This window comes from Camelus ferus, chromosome 5 (genome assembly GCF_009834535.1).
Source record: "Camelus ferus isolate YT-003-E chromosome 5, BCGSAC_Cfer_1.0, whole genome shotgun sequence".
NCBI lineage: Eukaryota > Metazoa > Chordata > Mammalia > Artiodactyla > Camelidae > Camelus > Camelus ferus.
The window spans coordinates 70,133,154-70,147,784 of record NC_045700.1 but is presented as its reverse complement, the minus strand read 5'-3'; the positions used below and the strand labels follow the sequence as shown (position 1 = coordinate 70,147,784).

The 14,631-nt window shown below is 41.3% G+C and overlaps 1 protein-coding gene across 1 annotated transcript in view; it reads left to right on the top strand.

The window, feature by feature from the left end:
- The window catches only part of CDK15 (cyclin dependent kinase 15), an 87,236-nt gene that overhangs the window by 18,979 nt on the left and 53,626 nt on the right, over nucleotides 1-14,631 (top strand). Inside the window, exons 9-12 of the mRNA XM_032479170.1 lie at nucleotides 2,299-2,392; nucleotides 3,153-3,215; nucleotides 10,765-10,888; nucleotides 12,479-12,599. Of these exons, the coding sequence (XP_032335061.1) occupies nucleotides 2,299-2,392; nucleotides 3,153-3,215; nucleotides 10,765-10,888; nucleotides 12,479-12,599 (402 nt within the window). The remainder of the gene's footprint in view (nucleotides 1-2,298; nucleotides 2,393-3,152; nucleotides 3,216-10,764; nucleotides 10,889-12,478; nucleotides 12,600-14,631) is intronic.

The window sequence follows — 14,631 nt, the reverse complement described above, 5'->3', positions numbered from 1 at the left end:
GTCTGAAGTCACAGAGCTAGTAATCAGAGCCATTAGGTATTAAAATACATTCTATCTATTCAAAATCCTTTCTACTTTATTATGATAAATTTAGAAATCTTTAATTCAGGCATATTTCCATTAGCAACAGAAAAAATAAAATTAGAACTCTATTTTCATGATACATTTTGTATAAATGTTAAGCAAAATTCAGGAGAAACATTTTCAAGAAAATAATATATAATATTATATATTTGTCAATTCTGAGTCTTTCATCTCTTTCAGTCTTTCAGTCATTCACTCTACAGCTCTGTAATTGCAAGTCTTTAGAAACAGTTTCAGCTGAGAATCTTTTAAGATCATTCTCTAGTAGAAAACATTACAAAGTAATTATTCCCAGTCCACATATGAGAAAACTGAGCCAAAAAAAGAGGAAGGTACAGTGAGGTGGAAGATACAATCACCCTCAACTGATGGTCCGAAGTCAATGTTGGAAATGTGGAAAGTGTGGAAAACTCTAGCAGAAACATGACATAAACAAAATTTAAAATGTTAATCTGGGAGTGGGTTTTAGTGAGGTTCAAAGTGAAAAGGAGGTGAAGAAGCTGATGGCTGGGATATCAATTCTAATTTGCCTTACATTTACCAAGGATTCTACATCCTCATGTTGACCCTGTGAAGTCAGGTCAGGAAAGGGCTTATCTCCTTTTCACAAGGGGTGAGTGGAGACTTGGGTTGAGTTCCTCTCCTGAGCTTCGCTTGGATAGAAAGCTGCAGGGCCAGGATTCACATTAGAGCTTCTGGCTCCACAGTCCATCCTCCGTTAAGACACTCAATAAATGTATATGAAAAATTAAGTGCTTCCTCTCGGCTGAGCATTGTACTAGGCGGTGTGGCAGCATCCGAAAGAGGGGGAGAGTCGCTCCCTCTGTGTCAGGTAGTCTTCGGTCTGGGACTAGGGACAGTAAACAGATGCCTGTGAAAGTGTTTACTAGATTTACAAAGCAGCGTACTTATAAAAGTGAAATAATGAATTTAGCTCGTAAGGATTCAGGAGAAAAAAGTAGAATTAGAGCATTCGTCATCCAAGCAGAGTAGGTCTAGCAGGGGTTGTAGGGACTCCTTTAGAGGTAAGGGGCTCCCAGCTCATACCGACATAACTAATGAAGGAAGTTCACTGGCTCACAGGTCTGATTACGGGCTTGCACGATGCAGAGGACGTCACCAGGAATCCGGGGCTGTCCATCACCCAACACTGTTTTTCTCTGCCTTAGGTTTAGTCTCAGGCATGCTCTCACCAGGCATTGGTAATCTGGCCACAGCAGCTCCTGGCTAAACTCTGCCAACTCAGCCCTCACAGTGGAAACAAGCATGTCTTTCCTCATAGCTCCAGCAAAGTTAGAGCTCTCTCAGGCTTGCATTTTGGAGGGTGCTGTGCTCTAATTGGCTAGACCTGGGTCACATGCCCACTCTTGGGTAGGGGTGGGGTCAGCCCCATCAGAATAGTATGGGGGGAGAAGGGAAATGGATTGTTCCCCAGAGGAAATGGCGGTGTCCCCACTAGAAGGGAGAATGGCCTCCAGGAGGACAAAACCACAAAAGATCATTACAACAGGATAAGCTTCCTGAAGGAAGTAACTGTGTTCCAAAATTTGAGTATTTGAGTTAGTTCATTTATAATTATATGGAATTCTGGGAGAGAGTTTGTGGTAGAGATTTATGATATGCAGGCACACCCTGCAGAATTCTCCTTTCCATAGGTTTGAGGTTCTCCCCTCCACTCTCTATATGACTGCTTCAACAATCTTTCATCCCATACTCTTATCCCTGCCTTCTACCAATCATGTCCACGGGCCCTGCCGACCCCCTGTGGGACTTGGAATTTTACAGAATGGTCATATGTGGCAAAGGCAGAACGCTCCTCCTCTTCCTGCTCCTTCCACTCCTTTGTCTCTCCAGGCCTCCTCTCCTGTAGCTCTGAAGGAGAGATAAGCTTCCCAAAGGAAGGCATTTGCAAAGTGCTCTGAGTGCTTTGATGAAATTGATTGGGTAAATGGAAACATAGTTTTTGCAACTGTTCTAGCCTGTCAGAAAAATAAGTTATGTAAATAGAGTGATTCACCATTTAACAAATAATGAATTTTTTATAGTTTTAAATATTATTTCACAACAAGAGATTCTTTTCCAGCATTAAAAAAAAAACAGAATGCTCGATTTGAACTGTTAAAAAAATAAATACTGCTTGATATACTGCTTGATATCTTAAAGCAGTACTTTCATGATCAATGATTGAATTAACATTTTGTTTAATTTTTCTAGCTTCTCTCCTGAAGGTTTGAAACATGCTAATATTGTGCTCCTGCATGACATAATCCACACCAGAGAGACACTGACATTCGTTTTTGAATACATGGTGAGTTTCTGCAGCATTTCACAAAGCATAAGGGAAAAGCCTGGTGCTTGTATAATGAATCTGTTAATATTTTATGGGATGATAAAACTTCCATTACAATGTGGAAAGTGTCGTGCAAATTTTCATTATTGTGATTGGTGGAGCCTAATGTTCTTATGGTCATTCTTTAGTCCTGCTCCTTTACCTACTATATTTGCTGCCTTTTCCCCCCTCACCAGCAATAATAAATAAACGCTTCAAGTTTCCCTCCTAAATAAAACTTTTGCACTTATTTTTAATCTATTTTTAATCACCATCTAAGCAGAACCCAACGTTTTTTTCCATTGACAATAAAGACATCAATTACAAGGTTTTAAAAAATTGTGTACAAGTTTGTTAAAGAACTCATTTTATATTTAAGAATAAAGAAAAAACTGACACTTCAGGTATTAACAGAAAGAAATCATAAGGTGTGTGTACTTTACTTGCCTCCAAGGACACTTGGAGAGTAAAAAATCGCCATGTCATTGTGTTCAGTGGCAGTCATTTAAAATGAGCCTCTCTTGTGCTGAGAAATAGGCTTCCTTCTAAGAGCAGCCAGTTAGGAAGACACACCGTGTATGACTTTAACAGTGGTGTCTCAGGAAACCTGGTTATGTACCTTTTGCTCCTTATTCTCAAAAATTCTGAACTTTGTAATACTTTGAGAGTCAAGTCTATGGTCTGCTCTGCAACGCTGGCCAAGCCCCACTAACGTCACTCTCTCCACCGCTTTGTGTAGCACACAGACCTGGCCCAGTATATGTCTCAGCACCCAGGAGGGCTTCATCCTTACAACGTCAGGGTGAGTACTTTGAGGGTCAGGACTCTCCTCTGGCTTGCCCACAGCAGAAGAATTTTGAAACAGACTGCCATTGCAAACCAAAGTCCTATGGTCCCATGATACTAAATAAAAAGATGGACATCACTGATATTCTAGAGAGAGGTTTAAAAAAAATAATTGCCCCTCAAGATAATGGAGCAATGTCAAGCTGTTTTCTGTGCAGCCTAGCCCTGTCAGTCATTGCCATCATGCAAATGTATCTTTAGAAGTATAAACCAATTAAAGAGAATTGCATTGAAAGGGAAGAAGTGATGTTAGGCCAGCATAAGATAAATCTTTATAGCAGACTACTGTGGTCTTTGATAAAGTCTGTGTTGTACTTACAGTTCCCCACTAGACCTAGCAAACAGACTATCTTTGTTGGCTCTTCATCAGTTATCTTTTTGCCTGTTCTGTCAGATTCTATCATATATGGGACCGACTTCCATTTTTCCAGTCATTGGAATATACATAATAAAATCTTAACTAGCTATATAATTCTATGTCTGTTAAAAATTTTAGAAACCATTTGTATCTCATACTTTGCATTCCCTAAGGTTTTATTGGCATTAATTAATTGATTGGCCCTCAATATAACCATATGAGATTTGTATCTGATATACTCATTCATTTAACTAATACTTATTTATTGGTTTATTCATTTATTTAATAAATATTTATTGAGTACTTAGTACCATATTAAATCCTAAGGTTTCAATAATGAATAACTTGTGTTTCTTATTTTCAATGAGCTAAAGCTCAGTAGAATGTATGGACTTAAATAGGTAGTGAGAAGCAAAGTAATGAGGGCTATGGCCATGTTAACCAGGAACACTATGAGAACTCATAAGGGGACCGAATCCAGTCTTGGAGGCAAGGGGGAAAGGAAGGTTTTGAGGACAGGGCTTTGAAGAGAGTGAAAATACTAAAAAAAAAAAAAAAGGGGGGGGTGGTGGTAGGAAAATGAGAAGGAATGTCTAGTAATGTGTTAGGGCTCTGGTGAGGACGAAAAGCATCAAATTATCTGCATGATGATGGGATTTCCTTTTTTTTTTTTTTAATGGAAGTGCTTAGCAATTCAAATAGAGGAACAGAGAAAGTAGACAGTGGGATTGATTCAGAGCTGGGGTTTTTTTTGCCAGACGTATGACAGGAAAAGACAGCTGAGCAAGAGATTTGGAGATTGTCAAGAGAGGTGAAAGTGATGGTCAGGCACTTCTAAACTGAGTCCGGTGTGAGGGAAGGAAGTGAAGATAGGCAGGTTGCTGATAGTTAGGAGAGGGCAGAAGGGTCAGGGAGCTAGAGGTGCTGATTGCATAGAAGAGCAGTTGGAAAAAGAGTAACCGTGAGAAAGAGGGAACATTTTCAGGCTTGAGTGACTCTCATACCAAGCATTGTGCTAAGTGCTTAGCAGGATAGAAAGATGTAGAAGATATAATTCCTGCCCTCAAGGGACTTAGAGCCAAAACCAGGAGATAAGACATACACACCAGTACTATTACAGGACATCTATGAATAATATCAGGTAAGAAATAAGGCCTAATGTTGCAGACATGCAAAGAAGTAAAAGTTATCTCCTCATTTTATGAGGTTTAATAAGCCAGACCTTAAAAGATTGCAAGAGGCTGGATAGAGGAAGATGTTTTTGGCAAAGGTACAGACCAGGGAAATAGATGATGTATTCAAGGAAGAGGATCCCCAGGGTCATGGACTGTTAGGGTTGAAGGGACCACAGTATTTTTCACTCTTCCAGTTCTGACCCATTAGGGCTATTGAATCAATTGGTGACTAGCAATTAGCATTTTAGAAAATGAAATGGAATGGATGAGAAGAGAATAGAAAATATTATAGTATATTATACTTAATAAGAATGAGTATTATTTTGTGCAGTTGTTTTTCCAGTTGAAACTATACTTTTATCTACGTATAAATGTGAAAACTGGAAACATGTATATTTCTTACTGTGGGTTGCAGAAAAAAAAAAAGCCTTAAAAACATTAGGTTGGTCTAACTTCCTTATTTTACAGAATCAGAATCCAAAGTTTGAAAGGACAAATAATATTTTTCCTGAAGTTTTAGAACCAAATTTTGCCGTTGATGAAAGAGATTCTTCGTTAAGATTCTTTTCCATGAGTGCCTTGCTACATCTCTGGTCCCGTTGGCCTGAAATATAAACTGTATTAGTGAAATGGGGTACATTAATCTAGGGAAACAGATTGGTTAGGTGGCTGAGAGCCTTACATTCTAAGATGTGGACTTTATTCCTTAGACAGTTGAGTCTTTAAAGAGGTTTGATTGAAAAAGAATGACACGATCAGAAGGAAGTTTATGTAATTGTGGTCTGTGGGATGGATGAAAGAGAGGAGACTGGAGTCAGGGATTCCAGTTAGGAGTTTATTGATGTGGGCTAGCCCAGTGGTTCTCAAGCTTCGACCAGCAGACAAATGACCCAGGAATCTGATTCAGTAAGTCTAGGGGGAGGCCTGAGCTCCGCATTTCTAACATGCGCCAAGGTGATACAGACACTGCTTGGTCAAGGACCAAACTTTGAGTAGCAAGATTTCTAGATTAGAAGTGATAAAAGCCTAAATTATTATTTTTTTATTAATAGACTTTATTTTTTTTAGAGCAGTTTCAGGTTCACAGCAGAATTGAGCAGAAAATACAGAGAGTTCACACATATCCCTCCCCACCCATACATATATACTCCCCTACCCTCAACATCCCTCAGCAGTGTGGCATGTTTGGTACAATTGATGAACCAACATGGACACATTATTATCAACCAAAGTCCATAGTTTACATTAGGGTTTACTCTTGATGTTGTACATTCTATGGGTTTTGACAAATGCATAATGACATGTAACCACTACTGTAGTATCATACAGAATAATTTCATTGCCCTAAAAATCCCTTGTACTCTATCTATTCATTCCTCCCTCCCTCCCTTTCCCCAAACCCTTGAAAACCGCAATCTTTTTATTATTTCTGTAGCTGTGCCTTTTCCAGAATTTCATTCGGTTGGAATCATACAGTTTGTAAAGGCCTAAATTATGATAGCAAAGGTACGAATGGAAAGGAATGTGAAAAACAGAAACAAAGAAGAGTCCAGCCAGGACATGGTGACTACGTGGGCATGAGGAGGGAAAGGAGGAGGCCAAACGTGACTGATTTTGAGTGTGACTGAGCAGGAGAATTCTAGCTCTATGAACTGAAATAAAAGAAGCTGACTTAGGGAGGAGGGGTCGGAGTCCTGTTTCAGGACATGATGAGCTCCTCACTGAGATGGGGTGGCCGAAGGAGATGAGCAGCAGGCAACTGAAGACGAGACTGGTTCTCAGGAGGATGATACAAACTGGAGACGTAGATCTGAGGGTAATTGGCACATGGAGTTTGTAGTTAAATACAAGTGAGTGGATGATCAAAAGAGCAAATACACAAAAAGAAAAGGACTGATGATAGAACTTTTGCCTTTAGGGGACAAGCAATAGGATAAGAGTAATGGAACAGCAAGGGACAAAGGGAAGCGGCTTTTAGGAATGTAGAAGATCCAGAAAAATGCATTTTTCTGGAAGCCAAGGAAAGAGAGTTTTTCAAGGAGGGCATGATTGAGAGTGCCACGAGGACCAGGAATACAGTTAAAAATCATACCTGACTGCAAGGACTTTGTGGATTTGTAGGGGATGCACTAATAAATAGAGGAATTTATTGGGAGTATTTATTTGGAAGCACAAAGGAAGATACTATGCAATCAAAGCAGGTAGGAGTAGGGATGAGATCCCCATGGTAGAGGCCGCAGTGAAAATGCTGGGATGCCAGGGAGGGTATAGTATATTCCAAGAACTGCAGATAATTCAATAAAGCTGGAGTTTAGAATTAACAGAATTGGGGGTGGTTAGAGATGAGACTTGAGAGGTGAGTAGGAGCCAGAGCATGAAGGGCCCAGCTGTGTCATGCTGTGCAACATGAGGAGCTGTTTAATGGTTTCGCTGAGTTTGAGGTGATTATGGGATGTCCAGGTAAACTTCAGGCTACATGGGTCTAAAAGTTCAGGAAAGAGATCTGAGGTGGAGCTAACTATTTTGAAATAATCAGAATACAGTTGTTTATCAAAGCGATGTCAATGGATAAGATGGCTAAGGGAGAGGGTAAGGTGATGAAAGAAGAAGGTCAGGGATGGAGTCCTAAGGAATCTCAATATATTAAATGTCAGTAGAGAAAATGGGACCTAGAAAAAGAAGAGGAGAAAAATTAAGAGATTGAGGCACCAAGGGGGTGGGAGCTTTCAGGAAGGAAGACAGGATCAGTAATGCCGGATGCTGCAAAGAGAAGGAGTGAAAGGTTTCTATTGGGTTTTTGTCACCAAAGGCATTGGTGACCACGGGAAAAACATTATGGATAAAGTGATCACGGCAGAAGCCATTTTTGTAGGGGGATGAATTTCACATTTCAGAGGACAAACAGTTCCATATGATGGCAAGACCCAGTGTGTGACCGTGGGAGTGAGGGGCTAAAGTGGATTGGAGAAGCACATCAGTGGAGGCAGAGGTTGGCTGGAGATGTCCACACGGGTGCTGATGTCAAGGAAGCAATAGCTGTGATCCAGGTACCCAAGTCTTGTGTGGATGATGGAGAGTGGTGGGGAGTTGAGTAGAAGACAGTGAAAAGACGGGGAGAGGAAGGTGTAGCTGGATGGCATGAAAGTCCAAAGGACAAGGGTTTTTACTTTAGGGTGGAGAAACAGTGATTTTGAAGTGGTATTGGGGAGTCAGGAGGTAGCTGGCCCCACCTCTCAGCGATCAAAGGTATGAGTGAGTTGTAGAAAAGCTAACATCCAGTTGAGAATGCCGTAGGGAAGAGGTGAACTCAAGGTCTCATTTATGGAAAAGGAGACAGAAGGAAATTCATCAGAAGCTGGGTTTTAGGAAGTTTTTAAACCAGGATTGAAGAGTGAACTGTGGAAAGGTTTGAGAGAGAGAGAAACAATGGATGCTGGGTTACATGAGAGCAGTATGGAGATGAGCTTTAGGGAGGAAAGAGGAGTAGTCCCAGAGGCTCTGTTTTTTGTGACTGCAGAAGATAGGGTGGGAATCATAGTGAGATCAGCCTGTGTCAGATTTCTAATAGAACAAGTCCTAGAGATCCCTGGTAAGTGGAAGGACTGGGGCTTCCCTGGAAGAGTTGGCTGACTGATCTGATTGTGTTTTTGAGGGACTCCTAGCCCAGATGGCACTAGCCCAATGGAATTATTTTGTCCCCAAGAGCCTCATTGCGTTGGAAACAGGACTAACCCCTGGGGATTGGGGAATCTCAGGAGTTACCCGCAACCTGGCTTGACAGTGACTGAGGAAATATCACCAGAGTGGGTCATATCACTGCTACGTTCTGGCAGTGTGGAAGCAGGAATCCACGTTGTAAGGGGTAAAGAGCAAGTGGGTGGTGCGGCTACTCCGCACACACTGCAGCTTTGACAGGGGTGGCTGTGGAATACCACACCTTAAGGCCACAGTGTTTCACCGTTTACAAATGAGTGTAGACATTAGCGGAGCCAGGGAGGGAAGGGGCTGAAGAACAAGAAGGTGGGCGGTGGGTGTGACTAATTATCGAGGACAGTCTATACCTGGGACATGAAAGGGACTTCAGGCTGGCCCACCAAGACGCTCTGCCTCTGACTCAGCCGGCCTTCCCTGTCTGGCTTTAATCTTCTGTCTTTTCTCTGGTTTCTCAGGATGGTGTAGTGGTGTCAGGCAGGTCTGGATTTGAGACCTGGACTTGACTCTTTCTATACATGTTTTTAACGTTTCCCTGAGTCCTGTTTTTCTCATCTGTGAATCAAAGACAAGCATATCTTCCTCACAGGGTTGTTTTGAGAATTAAAAAGGTGCTGTGTATTCAACAAGTGTTATCTTCCCTCCCTTCCTCTGTCTCTGTCCCTTGCTGATCACCATCTCTCTGTCTTCTGTCTGTCACCTGTCTCCATCTCCCTGTTTCCTTAGTACTATCACATTGGAAAACACATTCTTAAGCACCTACTATGGCATCTTATCTTTTACCTGGAATTTAAGTTGGTCCTTTATATTGTCTTTTCTATGAACACTTATGTTTATAACCGATTGAGGGGTTTAAATGTTGCTATAGGACTTTTGTGCTTTGGCCGCTGAGTGATATGATGGATGGTAGAATGAACAGAGTGTGTTTGAAGCACCAGGAAGAGAAAGCACTGGGAAGATGCATAGAACCAGCAAGCATTTGAAGTAGGAGTCTCAAGAAAATGTTGGCATTCTTAAATGGCTTGGGCCCCTGGTGTGCTGTGGGAGGTAAACTCCCCAGGCTCCTGCTTCTATCAGTCCGCAGCGCAGCGCTCGTCAGCTTAACTCCAGAATCGCCAAGTCATTGTTAGGTCATTAAAGAGTCTAACATCTCTGAAGTTCTTAGTTTGCAAGATGTGTTGGGAAAAGTGGCTTTATCCACACAGCTCTGCATCTGCTCTTTTGCCCATGTCCCCAAGAATGCTAGGGGCTGATCCTTTCTTTTCAAAACTGCCAGAACATGTTCTCCGTTGGCATAGGACTTTGTAAATACTACTGTTGGTGTTTGGATTCTCGCTTGTCAGTGGCACTGGAAAACAGGAAAAGACACTCGGAATACTAAGCATTCTCCCCCATCCCCTCTAAGGTGCTATATTGATGGGAACTGAAGAAGCCTTTGGTTTCTGGGCCTTGTAACCACGTGCAACATTTTAAAATTTGGGCCCAGAATATATTTTTCCTTTTGTTTTTCTCCCCCCTTTTTTCTTCTCTTTACTTTTTTTTTTCTTTCTTCAAATCAAACAAGTGTCTTTCTTCATGTTTTGTACAAAAAGAGGGTAGGAGATTCTCTTTACTATGTGTTCCTTATTCTCTTTTGAATTTTTTTGGTTTAATTTATTTTGGTATCTTTTCCCTTTTAATCTGTACTATATATTTCCCTTGTTTTCACTTTGAACTCAAGACTTTAAAAATAGGTTTAAAAAGATAATGGTTCCTTTATTTCCCAATACCATCTAAGGATATATTTCCCAGTCTGGTCTCCCTGTGTTCTGTTTTTAAAAGGGTTTTATATCAGAGAGCCTGGAAAACTTAAGCAGTTGTAAACCCTAGAATATCATTTCCAGGTCAACTTTGATCTTATACGCCAAGTTCATCAGTGGGGGAAAAAATTAAATCTTTCACATCTAAATCAATAACTAGTGTTCCAAAGGAAACTTCAAAGTTTCAGTTTAGATTTTTAAGGAAGAGTAATTCCTTCAGTATCAAAGAAATGAGATGTCAGGAAAAGCCACAATCCCTTTGTTTAGGACATAGTCTACTTACTTGACTTTCCTTGTCCTTCCCACCCCTCCTTTGAATGTAAAACCTTCATTTTTCGTCTCTCCAGAGACACTTTTACTATATTCTTCTTTACTACTAAACAGATGACTGTTTCTGATTTAGAGGAGAAATCAACACATAGTGGCTCAAATCTGCCTAGTTAAGGTGTTCATTCCTTGCAGCTTTTCATGTTTCAACTTTTGCGGGGCCTGGCGTACATCCACCACCAACACGTTCTTCACAGGGACCTGAAACCTCAGAACTTACTCATCAGTCACCTGGGAGAGCTCAAGCTGGCTGATTTTGGTAAGCCGCCCCCCAGTCTCGTTCTGGGCTGTGAGCAGTGATACTTTTGTGTGCACATGTTTAAAGCATGGACTTAGGCCTGGCCTTTGAAAAGTGGAGACTGGGGAACATGATGCTTTGTGATGATATCTAACGACCAAATAGGAAGAGTGAGGCAAGAAATAGGGTGAGATTGGTGGCTTTTTAGGTTTCCACCCAGCCAAGTCTAAGCAGATCCTAAAACTTGGGCACCCCTATGCCCTCACTGCTATTTTTGATGTAGAGAGTTTTGTAGAGTGAAAGGTACTTAGTAGGTTTCCCTGAATCTAGGTGGGTGTATATAAATTCTATGAGACTTGATAAAAGTCGTCCCAGGATGGCAGGATAAAGAGGTTAACCCCAGGCTGTAGGATGGACTCCTGCTGGAATGGAGGCTCCAGGACACTTGTTCCTGCTCACCCAGGTCTCTATATAGGTGGGACTGTGTGGGTACCTGATGCTTTTGTTCCATCTAAGTGATGCAGTTTCCCCTGAGTATTACTGTATCTTTCCGTTTTAGCACTTACAAGAGTTCATAGTTAAACACACACACATGTATTTATCTGATGCTTTTGTCTCCTCCACTAGACTGTAAGCATTATGAGGGCAGCCTGGCTCCATTTTTGCTTATCATTATATCCCTAGTACCTGGCAGCGTAATAGGTGCTCTGTAAATTTTTGTTGAAGAACTAGTTCCATCTGAGCTGAGGATCTGCTCTCCTCTGTTTGGCAGATGTCCAGTGGTGCTACTGTAGCTGCAGAAAGCATTTAACAGACATTCATTCATTGGTTCCCCACCGCAGTGAACTCGTCTATTGAGGTTTCTCATGTGATTCTGTGAGCTAAGTAGCTAACTAACAAGAGTACTCTCATTTTGCTGAAAAACACTTGGGAATAACTCATCTAAGTTCCTACTAAGCTAATCTGGACTAACAGTCTCCACCCTTTATCTACTAAATGAGGGATTCCCGGACTGCAGAAGTGGAGGGTGGCCATGTTAGTCGTGAACTGATGTTTCACTGCTGTTGGAAACCCCAAATTACAGAGGTGTAAATGTGCTTACACTTTCTCTCACCTAACAGTCTGACCTAAGCAGTCAGGCTATGTGGTGGCCTCCTGGTGTCTGGACCCATGGTCCCTCTGCCATGTGGCCCCGCCACCCCTAGGTGTTTCCCAGCTGCACATTTCAGGATGGCTGACACCTCCTCACCATAGCCTGGAGGAAGGAGAAGAGGGACCGACACTCAGCCCCCCATTTAGTGCACCATCTGGAAGTTCACACATCACTTCTGTTCATATCATATAGGCAAACATTCAGTTACCTTTCTATACTTAGCTGCGAGGAAGGCCACATCCAGCTGCAAAGTAGGCCAAAATTGGAGAAATTTGCTTGGTGAAGTAATACCCAAGAATCAAGATAGTTGAGTACTTCCATTAAAAGTATCAGAGCTTGTGTATTATTTTTTAAATGTTGTTTACTCTGCCAGTTCTACTCTCCTTGGCAGACTATGTCCCTGTGGCTCTCCAGGAAGTCCCAGGACAATGAGTTCTGTGCTTTCCCCCTTCCATCAGGTCTTGCTCGGGCCAAGTCCATTCCCAGCCAGACATACTCTTCAGAAGTTGTGACTCTCTGGTACCGCCCTCCTGATGCCTTGCTGGGAGCCACTGAATATTCCTCTGAACTGGACATATGGTAAGAGCTAGTGCCAGGAAAATGTGAGTCATCCTACCCGTGAAGTTTGCTTTATTATCTGTATTACATTGTAAGTAATAATTCTAATAATGATCATCACATTTGTATATGGAAACACAAAGCACTTTCAAATACATGTCTCATTTGATTTTTTGCAATCATTCTATGAGTTTTTGCAATTAAAGAAGTTGAGACTCAAGGAGACATCTTCTGGATCCTGTGCTCTTTCTACCATGCCCCTCCTCCTAGCTCTTCTCTTCAATCCTTTGTCTTTTCCCTTCTTTCAGAGAAACATACTTATACTCTCAAACCACAGATACACACACACACGCTTGTCTGCACATGCTCAAACACAGTTCAGAGTCTGGTGAAAAAAAACATAAATACTAAGATTCTGTAGACTTGGTTTTCATGCCAGTTCTGCTCCTAATCAGTTACTCTGGATCGTCATCTTGAAAAAGCCATGTATCCTCTTTGTGTCTATGTTTCTTCGTTTTAAAAATAAGGGTAATAAATTCTCCCCATGACAGATTAAGTAAGCCTATAGTGCAAGTTTAAGAACCAGATGGATGCTACCAAGTAACCACATCCTTGGAGAGGCTCTTGGGTAACTGGGTGCCGGGGTGTGTGTGGAATCCCAGCCCTTCATCAACCTGCAGCAGCAGTGTTATGTTATCAGGATCTGAGTCCAGGAAATGTACAAATGATTTGTGTGGTGACCTGCAGTCACAGCCACCTCCTCAAAGGTAACAAAATATATGGACTTCTTTCAGTTCCTTAGAAGGTCTTATATAAACAAAAGGCTCTATTTAAAAAAAAAAAAAAAAACTCTAAAAGGCTAAACTAAGCTTTTGGATTTCCTGAAGAATTGAGAAGAGTTGAAGAAAATTTCCTCCAGTGTATCTGGAGTCACTGATTTCCTGATACTGGGTACCATTTCTAGAAGCGCCGCCTGCTAGTTGCCACCCCCATGAAGCCATCAGCTCTCACTGCTCTGCTGTGTCACGTCAAGGACCCTCGATGGGGCCTGGCTTTCTCACCTCTTAATGATCACCTCCTAGTTGTGCTTCACAGACAGTGAAACTTCTGCTTATCACTTTTAAATTTTGTTTTATCATGGAACATTCAAAACATGGAAATACATACATCAGTGCGTCTCAACCAGGATCAATTTTGTTTCCCAGGGACCTTCGTAATGTCTGGAGACATTTATTGTCACAGCTGGGTGAGGGGTGCTCCCGGCACCTAGGATAGAGTCAGGGATGCTACTAAATATCTTATAATGCACAGGACAGCTCCCTACAGCAAAGATGCATCCAGTCCAAAATGTCAGTAGTGTCAAGACTGAGAAACTCAACATCGATTAAGAATCATAATAAGGTGAACTCCATGAACCCACTGCCCAGTGTGACAACAGACACCATCAGTACTGCCACGTCCACTTGTGTCCCTTTCCCACCTGAAGCTCCTCCCATAGGGGCTCCTACCCTGAATTATTTTTCTTGTTATCATCCCCTTACCCTTTTTTAAAATATTTTTACATTTTTTAATGTATTTTCAAAATATTATTTGATTTTACCACCTTCTTTTTAGTTTTTATGAGAATGGTATTACATTGTTTTTAGTCTTCTGTGACTTGCTTTTTTTCACTCAGTGTGTTTCTAAGATTCATCCATGTTGATCTAGATGGCTACGCTTTATTTTCTGTTGATGAACACTTGTTATTTAGTTTTGTTTTTTGTTTTGTTTGTTTTTGCTATTTTGAATCTCCTTGGTACTTATATTTAAGGTTTTCCCTAGAGCACTTACTTAAGAGTAGATTTGCTGTGTCACAGGGTGTATGAATATTCAATTTAATGAAATAGCGTCAAATTGTTCTCCAAGTGGTTGCAACAATTAATATACCAGTAGTGTATTATAGCCCCTTATTGACCTCTGCACTTTATATTATCGGATTTCTTAATTTTTGCTAGTCTAGTGGGTAAAATGGTAGCATGTGGTAATCAATTGCATTTCCCTAATTACTAATGAG